The sequence below is a fragment of the Nipponia nippon genome, unplaced genomic scaffold, assembly GCF_047370975.1.
Source record: "Nipponia nippon isolate SJK-2023a ecotype South Korea unplaced genomic scaffold, ASM4737097v1 scaffold_2, whole genome shotgun sequence".
Taxonomy (NCBI): Eukaryota; Metazoa; Chordata; class Aves; order Pelecaniformes; family Threskiornithidae; genus Nipponia; species Nipponia nippon.
Genome location: NW_028262336.1, coordinates 53,191,878 through 53,215,102, shown reverse-complemented (window position 1 = coordinate 53,215,102; position 23,225 = coordinate 53,191,878). Strand labels below are relative to the sequence as shown.

The window sequence follows — 23,225 nt, the reverse complement described above, 5'->3', positions numbered from 1 at the left end:
CACTTTTGCAAATGGATGTTTATTGTTCTGTTAACAGTAGCAAAACTACATATCAGTTCTTAATCCTTTGTGGAACAATCACAACTGAATGGCTTAAGTGTAAAAAAGTCTCAGAAATTGTAGTCTGGCACAAGCTAGGTAACTGTAGAGTGGGAGCCTTGTCTGGATATCTTTATTATGTGAATGCCCTGCAAGCTAAAAAAACTTAACTGCCTCTCTGCCATGATCTTTTGACCTGGCTTAGGATCAAGTTATGCCAAAAAATATTTCCATCATCTGATGTTAGTTAATTAGAAGAAAAGGAGTGGAAATAAATCCCAATGCCTCTTACATGTATCTTGTGTTTGAAATATCTTAAAAGGTTTGGCTTAAAAGCTTCATATCTCCCCAGTACAAGAGGGATCTGGAGCTACTGGACAGTGTCCAGGAAAGGGTCACAAAGATGATCAAGGGACCAGAGCATCTGTCCTATGAGGAAAGGCTGAGAGAGCTGGGTCTAGAGCTCTGTTCAGCCTGGAGAAGAGAAGGCTGAGGGTGGATCTTATTAATGTATATAAATACCTGAAGGGAGGGTGCAAAGAGGATGGGGCCAGGCTCTTCTCATTGATGCCCAGTGACAAGAAGCAATGGGCACAAACTGAAACACAGGGAGTTCCCTCTGAACATCAGGAAAAACTTTTTTACTCTGAGGGTGACCAAGCACTGGCACAGGTTGCCCAGAGAGGTGGTGGAGTCTCCCTTCTTGGAGATATTCAAAAGCCATCTGGACATGGTCCTGGGCTCCAAGTGGCCCTGCTTGAGCAGGAGGGGTTGGACCAGGTGACCTCCAGAGGTCCCTCCCACCTCAATCATTCTGTGATCCTGTGACGTGCTGACGAAAAGAAAGCAAGCTATTCGCTAAAGTCAATTCATATTTGAAACAAAATCAGACATAGCCTTTGAAAGTCAGTCCAGAGGAACCAAGAAACTCTTCACTGAAGCAAACAGAAGCAAGATACTCTCATGATGCTCTCCTCCTCTACTCTCTCATGAGACCCCACCCAGGTACTTCATTCAGCTCTGGGGTCCCCAGCACAAGAAAGTCATGGACCTGTTCGAGCAGATCCAGAGAAGAGCCACAAAAATGGTCAGAAGGATGGAACACTTCTCCTCTGAAGAAAAGCTGAGAGAGTTCGGGTTGTTTAGCTTGGGGAAGAGAATGCTCTGGGGAGATCTTATTGCTGCCTTCAATGTATAAAGCGGGCTTATAAGAACAATGGAGCAGGGTGTGTAGTGACAGGACAAGGGGCAATGGTTTTAAACTGAGAGGGTAGGTTTACATTAGGTATTAGGAAGAAATTTTTTACAATTATGAGGGTGGTGAGACACTGTTCCAGGTTGCCCAGAGACATTGTGGATACCCCATCTCTGGAAGTATTCAAGGTCAGGTTGGACACAGCTTTGAACAACCTGATCTAGTGACAGATGTCCCTGCCTGTGGCAGGGGCATTGGATGATCTTTGAAGGTCGCTTCCAACCCAAACCATTCTGTGATTTTGTGTTACTACAGTGATGACAAATTTTGAGGATGTTAATGATATCTTAAATAGGTTTTCCTAACAAGAAAATACAGTGCTTAACTTTTTTTAACTGAAAGTACTTATGTAATTAAAACCTTGGATACCTGAATAAATTGAACCTTACCTGAGCAACATTTATGACTTGTCAAACCAATTATGATACTCTGCTACACAACTCTTTGGGGAGATATGTGGCCTATAATGAAATACAGCAAGGCAGAAGTAAAGTACAGTTCATTGAGAAAGGCCAGCTAGGTTACAATGTAGTAGGACTAACTGAAAATCAGACCACTTTTCACACTGTTTTTCTTTGATTCAGCTGTTACCATGATTAAGAATTGTCTATAAACATGTGTCTTCACACAGTGCTTTCAAAGAGGAAGGGAAGAGCAAAAGCTCTGCCAAGCCAACTCCAGACCTTTGTGGAAACATCTAATTTACTTGTTCCATAGTTAGATTTTCCGGTGTTGTAAAAGAGATTATATCAATGCATATGTGCAGGATTATGCTGTGGCTCTTAATTCCTACAGTATCTAAATGTGAGATGATAAAAACTAAATGCTTATATGCCTTTTATCTGATGAATGTGTGCATGGTTAAATAGATAATACACAATGTATGTGGATCAATCACGTCCTCTACATTTAAATTCTGTTCAGCTCTGGAGTGATGTGAATCAAGGGTCTAAGTAGAAACCAATCCAATTTAATATAAACCATTTTTATTGATCCTTGTGGCTTTTTCCTCTGTTTTAGTGATAGATGTACCACTGCTTTAGTAATAGATGAAAGAATGTTTTCAGAAACAAAATGAAAGCTACTTTTGGAAAACTGTAAAATATTTAGGAGACAGAAAACTGAACTATGCCCACAAGACTTTTAGTAGAATTCTTGTTCTGATGAAGTCTAAAGCATTCACAAAACAAAAAGAAGGGTCTAAATGTTACAGCCAAAGAATTCTTGAGGTTCTGAAGCATGTTACATTCCCCAATGTATCACAAATCTTCTGAGAATTCTGAATTATGCTAAAATAAACGTTAATAATATGAAAGGAAAAAAAATTTCCTGTTGCTTTGAGTAAAAAATGAGCGAGCTATCCTTAATTTTTTTTCAGAAAAAAATCTTCTACGCAGAGATAAGCCTAATTTATCCTTGTTTTTTACCTGATGTAGTCATTTGTAACAGTGCAAAGTCGATTTAAAAGATAAGCAAAGCAGAATGATGCCACTTTATCAGAAGTGGTGGATAATCAGGCTCAGATCATTTTATCCAGCTATTATGAATGTGACGTAAACTTAGCTGAGCCTGAAGACTTAAAGATGGAACTAAAAATCTGGAGAGTGATGCCTGATGCAAAGGATGCATTCTTTGACCTTGCTTTCCTGAATTTATACTAGTATACGTCTGAAGGCTAGAAAGTTTATTTTTAAGATGGTTTTGTTATCATGAAAGATGTTTGGCCAGCATCTCTGAGGAAGAAGGTATTCAGGCAATACAGGTATTCTGTGATTAGAACAGCATTTTCCCACCCTGTTCTGCCATCCTGCTCTTACCCTAACATTAAGAGACTGTTTCTTCAGCTAAGACGGTAGTTAAGCTCTTGAAGCACATTCACTCTTTAGGTCAGATCTGGGAAAATTGTCAATAAGGGTGCAGATTAAAGACATTTGTCATTCTGCCTTTTATGATGTGGATGCTTTCCAGTTATGATCTGGGCTAAAACCCAAACATATCATATGGCACTAAGCAGCAATGACTTTCAGTCACTACTGAACGGGACAGAATTTAAAAGGTGACTAAGCGATGAAAGACTCCCATTTCCACTATGATAAGCCTCCTGAGCTACCTAATCCTCCTTAAGTACAGTTTCCTTTTTCTATATTACATCTTTGTACACACCAAAGCTCCTTCTTAGAGCATTATTTACAAGATTACAAAGCACATCTTAAGCAGCCATTCCTATAGCATTTTTTAATCAGTCAAGTTTAAATAATATCTTAGTAATGTGCACTCCATGATGGAAAACTTCAGTGTAATGCAGCTTGTGGCAGTAGTGCTGTGTTGTTCAAAATTTGCTGCCAGCTGCTGAACAGATTTCATTTGCATCTGATATTGCAGGAGTTAAGTAATCACCACAAGATGTGTTAGTGCATTGTGCATTTTACTTTACAAAAATGTAATCATATAACTTCCAAAATTTCTAAGGCTTTCTATTAGTTATGTACCTCTGAAAATGTGGTCTAATACAAAAACAGTGAAATTACTTCTAACGTTGTGATCAAAATGCTCTAATCAGTGAAAAAATTAGCATTGCTCTTGAGACAAGCTAATTTCCATGAGTAGGAGAGAGCTTTAGATAAGCTAGGAATAAGAGAATCCTAACGACTCTCCAAGCAATGGGGATAGGAAGTTCTGTAATGAAATGTACTTCCAACCTTTTGTCTAACCTTTGCCCCTAAAGTTTAATTTCACATATAAATGACATGGTTGCATTTTGCTCCTTGGTTAAGGTGGGTGGGGAAAGTCGTTATCAGTGAGATTAAGAACACAGTAAAGATTTAAACTAAAATCAACCTGCAGGAATAGAGCGATTTCTTTGTATATTTGGATGAAGGTTGCAATGAGGCAACTGAATGGGGCTAACTTTACCCAAATTTTAGATAATCTCCAAAACACAGACTGAGAAGTTTAAAGGAAGCTATTAAAGATTTTGCTGGTGGAGTGCCTCTGCATAGCAATCTTTTTAGCAGAGATACTGTGAAGCTGTTAAGAGGAATTGCATTTGCCCTGTCCCAAAGAAACTCTACAAGAGTTTAATAAGTCAGTCACCAAGAGCAAGGGATCAGGATGACAGAGAGAGACATGATTTACAGCTCCCTTTGCTCACTTTGGTGAAAGTGTCCCTGTTGTGAACCTGAAACCTTCAGCACTGACTTACGAACATGATTTTGCCATCCTTTTTCTTCAACGCTTGGACACTGAAAGCAATATCTGTCTAGGTATTTATAGAGCTTGTAATCATGGTTTTAATAAAGGATGCAACTGACCTAGTAAGTGAAGGATGTTGCTGGTAGAAGTTACAGCTCTATGAAAGAAGCCTAAAGTGAAACAAAGGAACAGATAAACTAAAGATATTAAAGATTTTTAATCTGGGCATTTAAACCTTCCCACCCACCCCCCTTCCTTGTACCTTCAGATAGTTTTGTAGTGGATTACCCAGTACCTTCATATAACTGATACAGTCCATGAATAATTATGCATTCATACAAACATGCAGAAGGCACAAGTGAACCTTGTAAGGCTATGAAGTCAAGTACTCAAAGATAGGAAAAAATCAATCTTCCTATGCTTGCATCTTATGGTACAGTTTTTAAGCATATGTTTACATGCCATTTCTTTTCCCGTTGGAACCCTGTCTCCTCATCACAGAGTGCCTTCTTAATGAGCAGCTACACAACAGTAGGTGTATTCCCCGTTGTTAAAGATGAATTCTCATGTTTTATTTAACACACACTATTGAAGTTCTGTTTTGAAGACAGATTTCTTTGACATCTCTCATCTTTTCTGTGGCATTACTTCACTAGAGTATATTACAGATTCGCAAGTAAGCATTTTCACAAAGTCTTTGTAAGATAGGGGGATCTCATTAATCTGTTTCCCAGAAGAAAAACTGAGGCACAGAAATGATGTTCAGATTTACCTACTGAGGTATAGCTTTGCTGCCAGTCACCCACTAATCCAGCTCTGGATCTATAGTAAAGCATTAGGACTTTAATTCAGCTGGCATGGGAATGGGGAAGGGGGGAAAGCAAGCCATTTATCTTTCAGTTCTTGATCGATGTTGGAGGTGGGAAATGGTTAGAATGTGCACCTGGACTCAGGAACTCAGGTTTCCTTCTGGTCTTGGGGATTAAGTGGTATTTTTTAAGGATAATTAACTATCTTCACCGACGTATGAACTATAATGATATGAACAGTTTCTGTGATGATTCAGGAAATGTCTTCCAGCCTTTTACCATTTATTCATAGCTGGGTGCATCTCAGTTTAACTGTAGAAAAAACCCAAAAGTGACCATGTGCATTTCAGTTTCAGTGATGATACTGAGAATCCTAGAGGTTCTTTTAAAATCATCCCTGCTGTTTCTTGGAGAGAGACATGAAACTTTTTCACGCTTCCTTTGAAAGGTATGTTAATTCTTTTGAGACCGTAGTGTTAAAAAAGAGGGGAACTAATTCTCAGTGAAAAAAATAATCATACAATAAAGCTTATGACAATATCAATTCTGTGTTGTAAACTATTGTTCATCAGCAGGCTGGTTCCTATTAGTAAACTGCCATGCAGAAATTTCAAACTGCTGAATCACAAGGCTCAAATTCCAGGTGGTAATAAGCTCTTATTGATGAGGTTGGCAGATCTGCCTTTTTATTGACTATGGCTGTTTTTTTTTCAATGGAACATCTGACTGCTAAAACAACCACACTATATAATAGGCAGGCTGATAATACTACCGAAGATCATTATTCTTGTAGAAAACAGTTGTGTATTTTGCATTACAGAAAGCTTTTTATCACTTTCTGTATAATAATGAAGTATAATAATGAGATAAATAATGAAATTTTTAAGGTTAAGGAAAGCACTAGAGTAATGATGTTGTGATTAGTGAAAGGCAGGCTGGTAAAGTGAGAACTTTGCTCTTTTCCAGCTTTTTCCCTCACTACTTGATTGTAAAATAAGGCATTTATGTTTCAATTCAGGGTGCTGTTTAAGAAAAAGCTGATACTGAATCTTTATTATGCTTTCCTACCTGTTATTTTTTAGTGTTACTGTTTCGGGGTTTTATTGCATATTTCATTTAGTGTACTCAGGGTATTTTTTACTATTTTGAATGCTTTCTTTTTGTTTTCTCTTTCTTTTGGATTAGTTCTTGTATTTTGTGTACACACTTCTCTTTTTAAATCATTCCCTCTCCCTAGCCACCCGTGGAAGTTTCTTCATAACATTTCCTCATGAAGAGTGCATTGTAGTAACCCTGAGAACACCCAACAGATTTTATGTTACAGTAGTAAGCTCAATATCCAAAGGAACACCTGACCCCTGAGGGCTGGGTTGCTTGCTTGAGATGATGAAAGAGACTCCAGGATAATCGAATCCCTACCTTAGAGCTGCATGAAGTTACATGCCACAGCTTCAGTGGATCTTGCAGCTTGCTGCTACCATAAGAAGGGAGGCAGAGCACCCTTGCGTCCCTTATGTCCTTTTTCCTAACCAGCTTCCAGGGAAAGCAGAAAGGGGGAGAAAGAGGAGAAGTATCCTTCTTTTTCATCAAGCGCCCTTTTAGGAAACTACTAGATGGACTCAACTATAACGTCACACTTAGTTTGCCTAAAATTATATGTGATTAACTTGGCCCTTAGGTGTTTCAGTTTACATGGTTTTAAAGTACTGCTGCCATTTCTGTGTTATGGGGATAAAGGATTTAGGCTCTTTAGGCTCTTGTATTTCAGCGGCTGAGGTATTTGTGGGTTATAAATTGATGTTACTTCCATTTCTGAATTAGACTACAATTTAAAAACAAAGCAGGCAAAATAATACAAATGTAAATGTGCTTCAATCTTAAAGAAAGGAATGGCCTGGCCCAGAAAAACAATATGAATTTTGTCTTCCTGCAAACCCAAAGATAACTTAATGCCAGATGTCTGAAATAAATTAGTAGCTCAGGATACCTCAGCATTTCTAGCAAAGTCATGGAAGATACTATTTTTGGCAGTGTGAAAAGTATAGCAGTGTTTACAGTATATGACTGTGTGAAAGGTATCAAAGTACGTCTAACCCAGAGTACAGTTGATTTTGGCACCACAAAACAGCAGAGCACACATTAAGCAAGTAATAAATTACTACCTTTTTTTCTTCATTTACAATTCAAATGGATATAATTTATCTGTTGAATTCAGTGGATGAAAAATTGGTCATGAGCCAGCAATGTGCACTTGCAGCCCAGAAAGCCAGTTGTACCCTGGGCTGCATCAAAAGAAGCATGGCCAGCAGGTCGAGGGAGATGATTCTGTCCCTCTGCTCTGCTCTGGTGAGACCCCACCTGGAGTGCTGCATCCAGCTCTGGAGTCCTCAGTACAGGAAGGACATGGACCTGTTGGAGCGGGTCCAGAGGAGGGCCACAAAAATGATCAGAGTGACCTAGTGACAGATGTCCCTTCCCATGGCAGGGAGGTTGAACTAGATGATCTTTGAAAGTCCCTTCCAACCCAAACCATTCTGTGATTCTATGATTCTATGATCTTTGTAAAATCATCACATCATACTGAAACTTTCAGAAACATTTAATAACATGTAATGTCAAAAAATATAAAAGAGCCATTGTCATTACATTTTTTCAGATGGTAATTTTGTAAAATTCTGGGACTCCTTAGCTCTGAAGTTTGTAAATCTCAAGTTAGAATTTCTTTTGTCAGCTAAGGAACTCTGTGATTCAGTTTCTTGCTGACAACTTGGATTGCTAAGAAATATTTAATGAATGTATTCAAAAGTTTGCTGTTGGTGTTAAATGGTAAATACCATTTTCTTTAAAACAGAAACAAGGGATAAAAAAATAAAATACAATGCCTTGAGAATAATAGAAGCTTTGATAACTGATGTTTGAAAACAGGCCTGTTCTGCTTATAAATAAACTCTTTTCATGCATAATTGAGCTACTACAGTGGCAGCCAGGAGATGGATTTTAACAAAATGTCTGTGGTAGGTCTGTTACCATCTCTGAAGATGAGACTTCTTTCCCTTTTGGTAGGTTCTTTTCTTTCCCTAGATGTCAAAAGAGACCTTGGCCCATCCAGTAGTATACATATAGGAATATGTTTATGATGCAGCGGTCCAAAAACAGAACCTTAGCACCAGGTTCCTCTCTCCCATATTGATATGAAGAGTCCCATTGAACTAAGTAGTCAGGATAACTTTAATGTATTTCCATATCTGCAATACTAATTAAATAAATTTTTGCCTTCCTGATGTGAGAGAGGTGCACTTTCATCTAAGAGTCAAATCTGGTCGTCTTTTCTTGTCAGCTCCTCATATGCCACAAGCAGATAATTTATTCTTCTCTTTTTCTTTGCTGTTTTTCTTTGCTAGGTCTTCCTAATGGATTGTCACAAGAGATCACACTGTATTTTTTCCCTCCACTTGGCTGCTTTTCATTACTTGGCATCTCCTACAATGATCAGTCCCTATTGATAATAGCTTATTGCAACATCATTATTTAAGTAGTTCTGGAAAGACTAAGTTTTAAGAAGGAGGAACAAAAGTGTCATACAATTGAGATAAAACAGGTGATATTAATTTGACATACTTTAATATTACACCTCCTTGTGGAAGGTGTCTTTTATTTAATTTCAGCTTTCCTTTTATACATAAACATTTCTCAGTTCCATGCAACTCCTGTATTAGTTATTCTTCCCTAGGAGTTGAAGAAGGTATCTTCCTAAATCCAAAGTGAATGACATTAAATAAAGAAGATCAGGATCTTCATGTATCAATATAGGCATGTTTCTAGTTGGCAGATACCCAGGTCCCTCAAACTATTTTTGTTTTTTAAAAAGAGGCGGTTTTTAGGGTTTGGTTAGAAAAGAAGAAAGCGGTCACTCGACTAAGCAAGGTGATAAATACCCTGATAAATACCTGTTCTTTTTAACAATGTTAGGATAGGTCTTCTGTTTGCATAGCATGATGTAACTGCACTGACGTCAGTGGAACTGGGCTGACTTGAAGTCAACAACTATGGATTCTGTATGAAAAGGTTATGATTCTTTTAAAAAAATGGCATCACAACCTTCCAAACAATCTATATTTTCTGTCAATTTATTTTTAATAAAAAGAAAAAAAAAAAGTGAAAATCATGTAATAGAAGAAGTGTATATTTAGTTTCAAAGTTTAACCATAATGTCAGAAAGATAGTAAACAAATGGCCCGCCTTTCTAATATGTGCAAGACAGTGCTCAGTATGTGGCTAGGAATAGCTGGCAAAGCAGAGGAGGAAAGCAGAGGTGGCTGCCAGAAGCTCACAGGCAGGGAGCAACACCATACAAGTGTCAAATGCCCATTAAGCAGGAAAGTAGAGGGAAAACCAAAGCCAAAGGTAAGGATGATGTCTGTGCAGCTGAAAGTGGGCTGAAATGTCCCATCTGTCTCATGAAGTCCTGACTGGGGCCAGAGTTTCTAACAACATAAAAAGATGTGATTCAGGACAGTGAAACATAATGTAAATTCCTTTATATTCACCACAGCACATCCTACAGGACAAAATTTGAACATCTTAGCATGGTGTTATGGGCAAAGTGCTGCTGTGATGGCTTTTTTACCAGTATTATTTTAATAAGGCACAAAATTGGCAGTTGACCTTAAAAAAATCCCTAAAACATTTCTACAGGACATATCCTAAATATTCTTGCCAATTTAGAGCTGAGGTAGTCAAGACCCATATCCCAAATTTCTCAGTCTATTCACATTTCAGCTTCTGTGTGATTCTGCTGTAGTTCATCAACCAGTTGTTGCAATAACACCCAGGTGCTGCTCATAAAAAGTAGATAGCCAAGTTAAAGAGAGCTTTGAGGACTTTCTTGGCAAAAAATACTAGAGAATAATATCACATTTCTCACTCAGAATGTAAAACTGAGTTTCTGATGTGGCATTTAATTACTTTCCTTGTTCTGTATTAACTTTAGGAACACACAGTAAGAGAGCAGAAAATAATTATTTTAAATAGGAGGCACTGGTATAATAAATACACTATCAGGAAATGTATGCAAATGTTGTATCCTATGCTGTCATATTTAATCGTTAAATCTTGCTAATGATACAGTCAGTTGCTGAGTATAGCTAGCCATGCTTTTCCAGCACCTTTGAAAGCAGAAATCTATTTGCTGTTGTGTACTTCTCTCTGTGTGTGATACTGAAATACCAGTCTGTTACAGAACTATTCCTGTGAAATGTGGAGATTTCAAACCTTTCCTGGTCAAGGAGGTCTATCTATATACAACTTCCATAGATTTGATGGTATAGGTTCAGAGAGAACTAGTCCTTTAAAAAATACATTAATAGGGAGGGACTAACCGTGTACCTGCCTCTCTATCCATAAGAATAGTGCTCTTCCCATCAGTAAGAAACGTGCTAGTTAGGGCCTTCCAGTGGTTATTTACCATCTGTGCTTTGGGGAGTTTACCTTGGCAATAACTCCTTTCTTCCCCAAATACTATCTATTTACGTTTAGATTAATTTGTTCCTTGTATCTATGTTAATGTTTCAGCTGATCTGTGGTGTTGCTGTGTGAATGATCCTTCCTCATCTCAAATTTAGCCTTCAGATTTATCCTAAAAGCCACATCTCACTGTGATCCTTGTATGCAAAGCAAAGCCCTTCCAGAAATCTGTCTTGCCTTCACACAGGCAAGTCTCATAGGTCCATTTTTGTAACTTCCCATTAGAAACTGAATGACACATAGCATTCATATTGTTGAACCTTTGTAAACTCAGATTAATAACTATATTGGTAGTTTCACACGTCACATATTTGCTTTGTTCATGAGTAAGAATTAGGTAGAGAAAAGCCAAAGAAGTGGGCCTGATGATCTCAGGACTCTCCATGATATCATGCCCCCACCATGTCTTGGGGGCATCAAATACATCTTGGCCTAAGCAGAGACCTCAAGTATTTCTAAACCAATGTAAGACGAGAGTGACATATTTGTCTTTCCAGGCCTTGGACCAGAAAAAGGCAGATTTTTTTTTTCCTTGTAGACATCTGCTGTGCTACTGAATACTACTCTGAAACTTCAGCAAAAGCTCTTTCGGAATGGGCTGGGAATATTTTTCCAAGAGCACTTAGGTGAATTAAGCAATCAAAGTCCCATTTCATAAGCTAGTGAGCAATTTTCTGAGCTAGTCATCTATGATCAATGAGGATGACCTGAAAAATTATTTGCCTTCCCTTCTGAAGGGATCCTCTGGAATTCAAATCAGCATAGATACTGACATATTGAACAAACACACATACCAGGACAAAAAAAAAAAAAAAAAAAAAAAAGGAAAGAAGGATAATAAGTTGGAAAAAAAAGCTGAATCATAAAGATTTGTGGCCTTCAATTTATTTGTTGTTTTTTCCTAAGTTCAGAGTGTCATCTAGAGAAGACAGATTGGAGTTTAATTCATTTACTTTCCCTTGAGGACAATTTTCCCGGTCAGAGTTGCTTTCTTATTGGTATTAACAGTGCCTGTACAGAGGCTCATTCACAGCTAGCATGGTTTGGAGATGGTGATTGCACAGTAGGCTTCAAGGCACAAAAGCCACTGAGTTGCCCAAAAGCAATTAGAGAAGTAGGTGAATTAGCAAGTGTGCATGGTGATGGTCCTGTCAAGGGGAAAAAAAGGGCATCTTCTGTTTTGGGGGTAAGTTAATCCACAGCTACTTTCATGTAAGATTAGATTTGCACAATTAAAATCAGAAAGATGGGAAATGAATTAAGATTTCACAAGGAATATTAATTTGATCCTGATAAAACTCCTTTTAACTTTATGGTATATGATTTAGAGCAAATGTTTAAAATCTGCTCCCAAATTCAGCAAAGATTAAAAAATTTGGCTGTTGAAAAACAAGAAATGTTCAGGCTCTAATGTCAACCAGTTTTATCACAGTTCAGATTTTGTTTAATAAAAGTTATAAAAATGAAACAAACATACTGACAAATACTTGGAAATTTTCAGAAAAGTGCAGAGGATTAAAAAGTAAGGTTAAATTACTTGCCCTGTTTTAAATTCTTCATAATTCTTCATACTTTAATCTGGCAAAATATTGGCATTATGCATTTGAATCTAAGAGCATATACATATTCAGTTTAAAACTGACTCTGATGTTAATAAATGTTTAAACCTTTGAAGATATAGAGAAGAGTTTCTTTTATCACCCCACAATTACTGAATCAATCACCATCAGCATATATTGGAATGATGAAATAGCTGAAGCCTTAACTTCACCTGACAGTCTAATTCAAAAATGAATAACATCCTTTGGTTGTCATTACAGTTTGCCTAGGTCCTACCTAAAGAAATCCCTTCCAAAATTTGAAAGAAAAAATGGGAGACCTGAAGTGGGGAATGAGACAGTGTCTTTTGTATTGTGCATCTTAGTTGTATGTATGAAATAGCATCTTATTCTCAGATGTGTGCATAACGAAGATGCAAATTTACTGAAAAAGTTATCACAGCTGTCATGCAAAATGCAAATGTGATGGACCTTCCTAGAACTGCATGACCATCTCTCATATTTTAGCATTTTAAGCAGGCTAGAAATTAAGATTTACATAGAAATACATAGCCTTATGTTCAACAGATGTAAGGTCTAAAAGTGAATTTCAAGCAATGCATTTATTAGCTAATTTAAATACTAATAAGGAGATAGCCACCAAATAGTTATACTTTTGACCTTTAATGACCCATCATTAGTGTTGTAGTACTGATGTAAATATGAAAACCTTTCCATCCTGCATTGTCTGTATTGCAGCTATACTTACAGGACTTCACAACTTTCATAACCGCATCTTAGCTCTGTGCTTTATTATCCACATGTATTTGTATACACATAAAGTATCATTCCAACTTTCAAATTTACAAAATAATTTGAACCCTATATGAAAAAGAAAAATAAGAGATGTGGTACTCATCTCTAGAAAAAACTTATCTTATGCATAATTATAAGTCAAAATTTGGTTGATTTATTCATAGCTGCTAAGCAGTGCATGCCTAATCTGCTGTGCACTATGCTGAAAATTTATCCTGAGGGTCTGAAAGACACATTATACTTATAAGACTGTATAAACAGTCACAAGCCAATTACGAGTTTATAATTACATGGCAATCCAAATCCAAACAGAAAGCAAATTCATAGTGAGAGCTTAGCTGACCCCACACCAGTTATCTTGTTTGTTTTTTTAAAAAGACTGCCCTTCTCCTAGCCCTTAGACTGATTTTACATGTCTCACCATGAGTCTAGGGAAATCCAAAAGAGAAGTGTTCGATGTTCTACTGACTATCTGGGCCTAACAACTACTGGTTTGAATGGTAATTGTAGGTAGGTAAATCTGGAGCAACTATCTCACTATTACTTCATTGGGAAAAGAAATCAGAATTTTTGCGGCCAAATTCATTCCTCTGAAGATAGGTAAGCTGTGTATGAAAATGCTTCTTTTGCTTCACTGGCTTTAAAAAATGTTTATAGTAACTATATCAGATGTAGATGTGCACACTGTATGTAAATCCCACCCTCTGTGTCTAGAATATGCACAGGTGGAGCTTGACTGTGCTAGCACCAGAGTTTCAGTGTAGGATTCATCAATCCTGCCATGTTTTGAACTGCCAACAGTGGCAGGTCTGAGCTGTTTTCCAAGCTGGAGAGAGAGACTATCAGCACACCATCAGAGACAGGAAATCCACTTCAGACCAGCGCTACTGTGGTCCTGAATGCCCATCAGTAGTGCAAGTGCCTTAGGTTCATTCCCAGAGTCCATGCTCAAGTTTAGCTTAATTTGAAATGAATCCAGGTCACGAAATCCAGGAGGGCTTTGTTATGCAAACAGAAATATATCAAATGGCCATGACTACATTTACTGTGAATGTGCACTCCTGATCCAAATTAAAATGTTAATATAGATGTGCTTTTTCAGAATCAGATGGTACTTGTTTGGCAGAATGTCCTATTGACATTGAAGATCCCACTAAGCTATCATAGTAGGAACTTAGCACATTTGAGATTCCAGCTTTGTACTTTGGAGAAGACTTTATGTATGGGCTGTTTCCATAGCATAACTTTAAAAATAATGGTAGCACTGTAGGACTGATTCAAGACTTTCCACTGAATCCATACTCCACTTGCTTCCTGCGGGAATTATTAAATATTTGGTAATTAGTTAAGCATTTATTTTCTGCTGTAGTCAAACAGGTATATTAACTAGTATTCACTCTCACCTTTGAGGTTCATATGCTAATGCTTCCTCTATGTAGAATCACTCATCCTCTTAGGTGGATGTGTTCTGTTGACTGGCTAGATAATGTACCGTAACATCAATCTATTGCTTCGTCCCAGAATTTCCACTTTCCAGTGGTTGTGTTCTAGCTCTGAATGTTAAACAAGTTGCGTGCAGAGTTTATGTACTGTGCACCATATGTGCAGCCACTTCTCATGTTGCTGTCAATGGTTTTATTATTTTCCATCTTTACCTCAAGTGTTGTGCTCAATGACTAGGTCTGAAAGTGATAATTACTTCCCCACCACAGAGACAAACTGATTTACATATTTATCAAGGGGAAACTGGATGGCTCTGAGCATACCACAGAAACATTTGCATATTTATAACCTGAAATATACAAAAGCTAAAATTAAGATAGGGATGTCTTGGTCTTAGTTACTAAGCTTGTTTTTATACAAAAGTTTTAGTCAGTGGATTTTGTAATCAGATCAGTGCATTAAAAACTGAAGTATGTTTTTTCATCACACAAAATCAACACACAGAGTAAAATGATTGTTAGCTTGTGAATGATGGTGTGCAGAAGTTGCAACATTAAGTTTTCATAAGGTGAAAATCTTAGGGTTTGAGCCCTGAAGAGATGATGAACTGTGGAATTACTTTAATTTAACTGCTGTAGCAGGAAGAGGGTCCCAAGAGGTTTACTATGTAGTGGCTATATAGTTGAATGGCATCAGTATCTTTTCTGCAAGAAGTATGGGCTTCCGGATACTTATGCAGGTAAGGTTAATTTGTAGGAGTTTATGGATGTATTCAAAGCAGTCCTGGCTTGCCACTTACAGAGGTGAACCCCTTCAGCTGACTACAAGTTGATTGTGATTCTGGTTAATGATGCTATTCAAAAACAAACATTAGTAACAGTAGGGAATTCTGAAACAGAAAAAAAAAAAAAAAAAAAACAAACACCAAACTGCCTCTTCTAGGCAGACATGTTATGGCCGACCTTTCCAGATGAGTCTTTGTCCAATAATTGTCTCAAGCTTACTATAACCTTCTGGATACAACAGAGGTATGTGAAAGTCTAGTGGAGTGGGAAAAGAATGTTATATCTACAGGAATTCCCTTTCTCATCAACTGTCTTGTCATGAGACAGATTCTTAACCCTTCTTCTGAATTCTGTTGTTTCTTTGAATCTGGCAAACTGCTTTAAAGCTTTCCTGACGAATAGAGAGACTATTTTGTCCTAATGCCTAGATTACACAGAGGTATTATGTATTCTAGAGCTTTTCATTCATAATTGCAGCAAGACTCTAAATTCTTTCAAATTAATAGAAGTAACATTTCTGTCCTGTTGACTTCAAATGACAGTAACCTAATTTATGAATCAAGTGCATTTGTTCATATGCTTGCTCGACTAAACCTTTGAACAATTTTCCAAATCACTAACACATTTGTAAATAAGTTATTGTTTTTCAATGTTTCTACCTCGTTTTCAAATGAATAGTCATTTTTTATAAACCCTATATCTTAATGTAGATGAGTACAGTAGGAGTTTTACATGGTTCAAAACTCCAGAAATTATGTTCAGCATTAGAGAGGCTGGTTCAGCTACCATTCATGCTGTGTTAGAGAAGTTAAATAGTGGCATGGCGCTCTCCGTTTCCTTCTAAAGAACAGAGTGAATTGCTCTTACCAGTTTCACATGGCTATCACTCCATTGGGATTGGCATTTTCACTTTAAGAATGAAACAACTCTTCATAATTTAACATAGCTTGAAGCAAGAGTGGAGAGCAAAATCTAGAGAGCCGTCCTCGGTACATTTTGGAGGAAGCTTTACTTAAATTTTGGAACATTGATGTACTAATTAAAACAAATAACATCTTAATGCTGTCCTTAATCTATTTTGTATCTTAAAAATTACAAATGAAAGAAAACTGTCCAATGATCTCATGCCTTTGATACAATGTTAGCCACCTACATTGGGGTGTACATTCCTAGAATGGCAATAGTAGGAGAAACTTGACTTGAAATTCTAGTTGCTAAGTAGCTTCAGAAATTATGCAGCTTCTTCAGTGTTAGATTGATTTTGTTGTTCAGAAATGTTGTCCTTCCAAATCTGTTCTGTTCAAATCAGAAAAAAATGTGTACAGTAGCATCCATAAAGATCAGTGCAGCTGTTAATTTTTTAGAGCATGGCTTTCAAGTGAGTCTTTTCAATCAAGAATCCTTCCATTTTTATTGATAATTTCCTACACTGGGGATAGCAAGCTGTTGTTGCTTGAACAGAGCTACAGTTTTCCCAGTGTTCTGGCTTATTTATCCTACAGTTTTGTATTCTATATAAACTCTCTCCATCCAAAAAGTCTTTTAAAATTTGTATTGCTTTCTGCAACCAGCAATGGGACTCAGAGGGGATACTAAGCCAGCTGAAGACCCATTCTTGTAATTCAAGAGCACATGATGTATGATATCCTTCCAATCGTATTTTATGGGTGAAGCAGTACAGTTTTACCATCTTCTCCTACTCAGACGTCATTTATCTGTTCACCACACTTATCAAAGCATGTTGCTCATGTACTTGCATGTCTAGCACTTTGGATAGGATTCATCTTACTGTCCTTGATGTCTAATATGAAGGCATTTAGTTTTAAGCTAGTTTCCTGTCTTCTCTTTTTTAGTCAACAGGTAAAAAAGGCCTTTTTGCAGTTGTGATTCACCTCTTCCAAAATTAGGCAGCTAAAATAGGTTAGATGAAACTCCTCCTTGTTCATTAACTGGCATTGCCTGGGAATGTTTATACATCAGTTTTAACTTAATACTAAAGTCTCTGTGAAATCTACAGAAATAATAAGAGTGGAGGAGTTAAGAGAAAAAAGAAATTAAATTGTCATAAGAAAACAGTAAAAAATGTATTTTGCCTACTTTGTAGTATTTCCTTCCAAAATTGGTATAATATTGCATGTGAAAGATATCTGTTTATAGAGATCCATAATACATTCTTTGCATTTTTCTTCTATATTGGTTACCATTTAGAAATGCTAATAAGTTAATGTATTGCTTGTGTTAACAGTAGCCACATCATTCAAATGCACTTTAATGAGGCTTATCTCCTGGTAGCACACACTTTATTGTTTATTTATAGTTTTCATTCTAGAAGGTGTCAGTGTTCAAGATTAAAATAGAAATGGAAGTTTTGCTTCATTTCTGTGAGTGCATTGTAATTGCCATTCTCTGACAATAGTGTTATTTGAATTGCTACTATTAGTCCATCTGTACTGAAAAATGTTGTTGCTAAAATAGTCATTTTAGCATTTGTTAATTAACCCTAATGTAGCCGTTCCCCTTTGTATTTAATAATCCAAATGAAGGAAATGGAAGTTTTATCATTGTGTTCAATGGGCTTTGGATGACATTCTATTGCATTTTATTTGGGTGTTTTTTTCTGAAATGGGTAACATTTGAGTGTCAGGATTTATTTTTTTTTCAGGCCAAGTCAAGCTACTCAATCTTGTTTCGAAAGAAAAGACATCATAATGATGACTGCTTTATTTAATTAATTGTGATAGAGAGACATTTTTCATTGCTTCTCATTTTTTCCCAGCTTAATTAGGAAATCAAATGGCCATTACTGAATGACAGCAGATGTCTCTGATCACCAGAGATCATTTAATGTGATGTACTGAGTGGAATTCTTGTTTTATTTTCATTTTGTTTTATATACAGGATGAATTTGAAAATCCAATTTCATCAAGCAAAACTGTGTAGGTAAAAAAAAAAATGCATTTGTGCATGTTATTGCCCATATATTTCTTTGTGCAGTCCTATTTATAGTTATTATCATGGAATCATAAAATCATAAATTGATACAGGTTGGAAGGGAACTCTGGAGATCATGTGCTGAATACCCACACATAAAGTCCTAATTTATCTATATACTCCACTTTTTTATCATCATTGCCACCTTTCCAAGGGATATTATAATTACTTAGCAAGTACATTCTCCAAACAATCTCAGAAGCCAATGGAAAATTACTTCTTTCTTTCCTGGCACTAAGTCCACCTGCTGCAGCAAGCAAATGGCTCGTCAGATGGATCTGCATCATTTTCCCTCAACCCACCAACTCTAAAATGTCAGCCTTTGTAACAGATTTTTCTCAGCTCTGTTGGGAAATTTCAACTCCCACAAGGTTTCAAAATTTACATAAACAAATTCTCCTACTCTTACATTTTTTCTTTGCTCCTGTTTTTCAAACAAGACCAACAGGTATCACTTATTTAGCTGATGATGTTCCTTTATTCATGACCCAGTCATTTAAGCTGATGAGAAATGAAGATGGTCAACCTTTTTAACAAGGCAACTTTAGAATGCTATAACATTAAAAGACAAGTAGAAATAGTAGCAATAAGGTAAGGTAACTACTCCTTACCCAGAAAAAAGAGCATAGTAACAGAAATGATGATCTAAAAATTGTTAAAGAAGGCTTTGTATTTCAAAGTCCTTATCTCATCCTCTTTGACACAATAATTGGGCATCAGCTGATGAATTAATTCTTAGTGGACAGGGAAGCAAACCAAAATTAACATTCAAATTGGACCATTCTTGGATGTTTAACTTAAACGAATAAAGATAAAAAGGTTGTGAAGACAGAATTATCTTTATATGCTCTGAGATCCCTAAAGGACAAGGTTAAAACTCACTTGCAGGGTGATGTGAAGAAGTATACTCTTATACTTTGGTCAGTTTCCAGGACCAATAATTTTAGATTCCTAATCCGTATAAAATTCACTGGAGCAAGTTACAAAGAGCAACTTCACTCTCATTCATACAGAAACCCTCTTTAAAGAACTCAGTTTAAATAATAAGTTTAAATAATAGGTTTAAATGCAATTTATGTGCACTGCAAGGCTCTCCACAGTTCCAAGGTAGTATGAGGAGCCCTTTGTGCAAATGAAATGTGAGCCCACAATGCCTTGGAGTTTCAGAGCATATCCATGTGGATTCTTCTTTTAAATACGTGCACATGTGTGTGTTTATTACCTTGCACATTTTGAGTTTAGTCGATGATGAGAAATTAGGGACTAATTAGTTGATTTGATAGTGAAACCATGTGATCTCCAGAGGCACTCCATACATTAGTTTCCTTTTTTTTCTTAGAATGTCTTATTCTAACATTCACACTGAGATTTTTGCCATGCTGCCTCTATAGGTTGCTAGGCAGCAAAGCTTTACCTCCAAACTCTTAGCTCTATTCTACACGCTGAGACTCTTTCAGATATCCTCAGTGGTTTGAATCTTCTTGCTGAGGGGTTTCCTTGATTGAGAGCAACTGTTTCCAAAGGTCACTGGCTCTCTGTGCATCAGCCCTTTTCTCTGATGTGCACAAATCTTCTCATTTTATACTTCAAGAAACCCTGCAGCAATCGAACCACGGTCCTGATCGCAACAAGCCTTGTGCAGTTGTCCCCTACTGTATGCTGCACAGTGCCAATTGCTATGTATAATAATGTTTACATGGAAAGCGATCTTAAAAAGGCATAAGGACAAAAATATTTGTACATGCCAAGGTTAATGAAAAAAACCACTTGAAGACATTAAACCTGTTTTTTCTTTTTTTTTTTTTTTTTTTTTTTTTTTTAGGACAGATTCTGGACGTGCTGGAAAAATATAATCTGAGTAATAAAACTCTTGTATACTTTACGTCTGACCAAGGGGCTCATGTTGAAGAAATCTCCAGTTCTGGAGAAGTCCATGGAGGATACAATGGCATATATAAAGGTGATCATTCTCTGATGATTCTTAAAAACTGTGTCAGAAACTATCATGTCCTTGGTTTTGCTCCAAAACTGTAATGTGTCCAGGGCCAGGAAGGTCAAAACTTGATCCCTTAACAGTAAACTTAGAATCATAGAATTGTTTAGGTTGGAAAAGACCTTTAAGATCATCAAGTCCAACCATTAGCCTAGCACTGCCAAGTCCACCACTAAACTATGTCCCATCTTTTAAATTCTTCCAGGGATGGAGACTCAAACATTTCCCTGGGCAGCCTGTTCCAATGCTTGACAAGCCTTTCGGTGAAGAAGTTTTTCCTAATATCCAATCTAAACCTCCCCTGCCACAACTTGAGGCCATTTCCTCTTGTCCTGTCACTTGTCACTTGGGAGAAGAGATCGACCCTCACCTCACTACAACCTCCTTTCAGGTAGTTGTAGAGAGCGATAAGGTCTCCCCTGAGTCTTCTTTTCTCCCAGTTCCCTCAGCTGCTCCTCGTAAGACTTGTGCTCTAGAACCCTCACCAGCTTCATTGCCCTTCTCTGAACACTCTCCAGCACCTCAATGTCCTTCTTGTAGTGAGGGGCCCAAAACTGAACCCAGTATTTGAGGTGCGGCCTCACCAGTGCTGAGTACAAAGGGACGATCAATTCTCTAGTCCTGCTGGCCACACTATTTCTGATACAACCCAGGATGCTATCATACTTCTTATGACTGTCATTCTAAATTCAAACATAGGCAGTAAATATAAGGGATTTACTTGTCAAATACAGCAGCTCAGCCAGTGTACATACTCAGCCAGAGCTCTGTGGAGTTTTAAGACTAGCAAATATACTCTTGAACTGGGCAAAGATACAGCTTTGGAAGGATGTCAGTTCATAGTACTTTACTATAATGGCTGCATAGCAGAATAGAAAGGAAAAAAAGGTGGTTTGTGAGCCATCAGGAATCATAAATAGGAGCTAAATACCACAGAGCGAGTGGGATCACATGAAGATAGGATATAGAGAAGATGAGAGAACCAGTAACAGAGTCCAGTGTATTAATTACCAAAGAAGTGGAAAAGGAAGAAGAGGGCAAGATTTCAAGCAGAACAGACTGAGTTGGAGAAGAGAGTTTTGAAAATAATGCATAACACACTTATTGAATTGAAGAGAGATTTGGAAATGGAGAGACTTTAGTTAAAAGGACAGAGTTTAGTTGTATTCTTTTCGTGCAGGTCTTGAGGAGATTAATAATCCAAAATCTGTTTATTCTGTGGAGGCTTAAAACGTGTCTAAAGTCTACCTTATTGTAATACACTTTCTCCCAATGTTATCACACAACAATTCTGAAAGATATTGCTTTTCTTGCAATATGTTGGTCTTGCAGAAAGAAAAATTCCAGCTTAGCAAACAGCCTTCTTCACTTTCTTTGTTCCCACGCCCCTGGCATGGTGAGCCCTTCAGTCAGCAGGAATGTAATACACCACTGGATACCTTTGAGAATATGGTTCCAACATGGGGATGAATATAATTATTGCCATCAATGTATTTTTGAGAAAGGCAGAACAAGAAGGGGTAATAGGATAATAGGATGAGAGAATGAAGGATGTGGAGATGGAGGAATTCTACTTGATAGCATGGCTGTAACATTCAGTCACAGATTGCTCATAACTAAAGATTATGATTATTCAGTCACAGACTGCTCATAGACAACATTGTCAAATATGAAGTGAAGGATTCACTCTGACAAACTACAGAAAACAGTTTTTTCCTGTGTGCAAGTGGTGCACACACAAAATCAGGAAAATGAATGTCAAAATGTTCTTAATAATCTTCAACCTTATTGAGACAGGGTAGGAATGCTTGGTTTTATTATTTTAAATGAAATATAGTGAATATTCTTGTCCTTTAACCAGAGAGAAAGTTCTTTTCATTCTTTCACTAGGAAGTGGCTCTGTAATTTTTTTCCCCTCATATTTCAGGCGACAAGATCAAAGAAATCCAGCAATTTTGGGAAAGTCATTTACCAAACTTGAAACTTTTAGTTGTAGAGAGAAAGAAGTAAATTGCCTTTAGGTATGATTTTTTAAAAAAGTAGTATTGCAGAACTACAAAATCACACAGTAGGTGAGTCTGGAAGGCACCTCCCAAGGTCTGTAGTCCTAGCCCCTGCAGAGCAGGGTCAGCTAGAGCAGGTTGCTCAGAGCTGTGTCCAGTCAAGTTATGAAAATCTCCAATGATGGAGACTCCACAGCCTCTCTGAGCAACTTGCTCCAGTTTTTGATCATGCTCACTGTAAAAAAAAAAAGCTTTTTCTTATGTTTAAATGGAATTTGCAGCGTTTCAGTTTGTGCCTGTTGCCTCTTGTGCTGTCACTGGGTGTCGCTGAAAAGAGCCTGGCTCTATCCTCTTTACTCAGGTAAATCCATGTATACGTACAGATGGGTAAGATCCCACTGAGCCTTCTCTTCTCCAGGCTGAACAGTCCCAGCTCTCAGCATCTCCTCATATGCTGAATGCTCCAACTGCTTAACCATTTTCCTGGCCCTCCTTTGAACTCACGCCAGTATGTCCATGCCTCCCATGTACTGGGGAGCTCTGCACTTGGACCTAGTACTCCAGATCTGTCTCAGCAGTGCTGAGCAGAGGATAAAGATCACCTCCACTGACTTTCTGGAAACATTCTTCCTAATGCAGCCCAGCATGATGTTGGCCTTCCTTGCCACAAGGGCACATTGCTGCCTCACATTCATCTAGTTGTCCACCAGGACGCCCAGGTTCTTCTCTGCAGAGCTGCTTTCCAGCCAGTCAGCTCCCAGCCTTTACTGGTGCTCGAGGTTATTCCTCTGCAGATGCAGGATTTGATATTTCCCTTTGGTGAACTTCATGAGGTTCC

The 23,225-nt window shown here is 37.5% G+C and overlaps 1 protein-coding gene across 7 annotated transcripts in view; it reads left to right on the top strand.

Moving 5' to 3' along the window:
• The window catches only part of STS (steroid sulfatase), a 117,154-nt gene that overhangs the window by 46,707 nt on the left and 47,222 nt on the right, over positions 1 to 23,225 (top strand). For all 7 annotated transcript variants that reach the window (XM_087757028.1, XM_087757024.1, XM_087757022.1 and 4 more), the window contains one exon: positions 20,214 to 20,351. In XM_087757028.1, the coding sequence (XP_087613154.1) occupies positions 20,214 to 20,351 (138 nt within the window). The remainder of the gene's footprint in view (positions 1 to 20,213; positions 20,352 to 23,225) is intronic.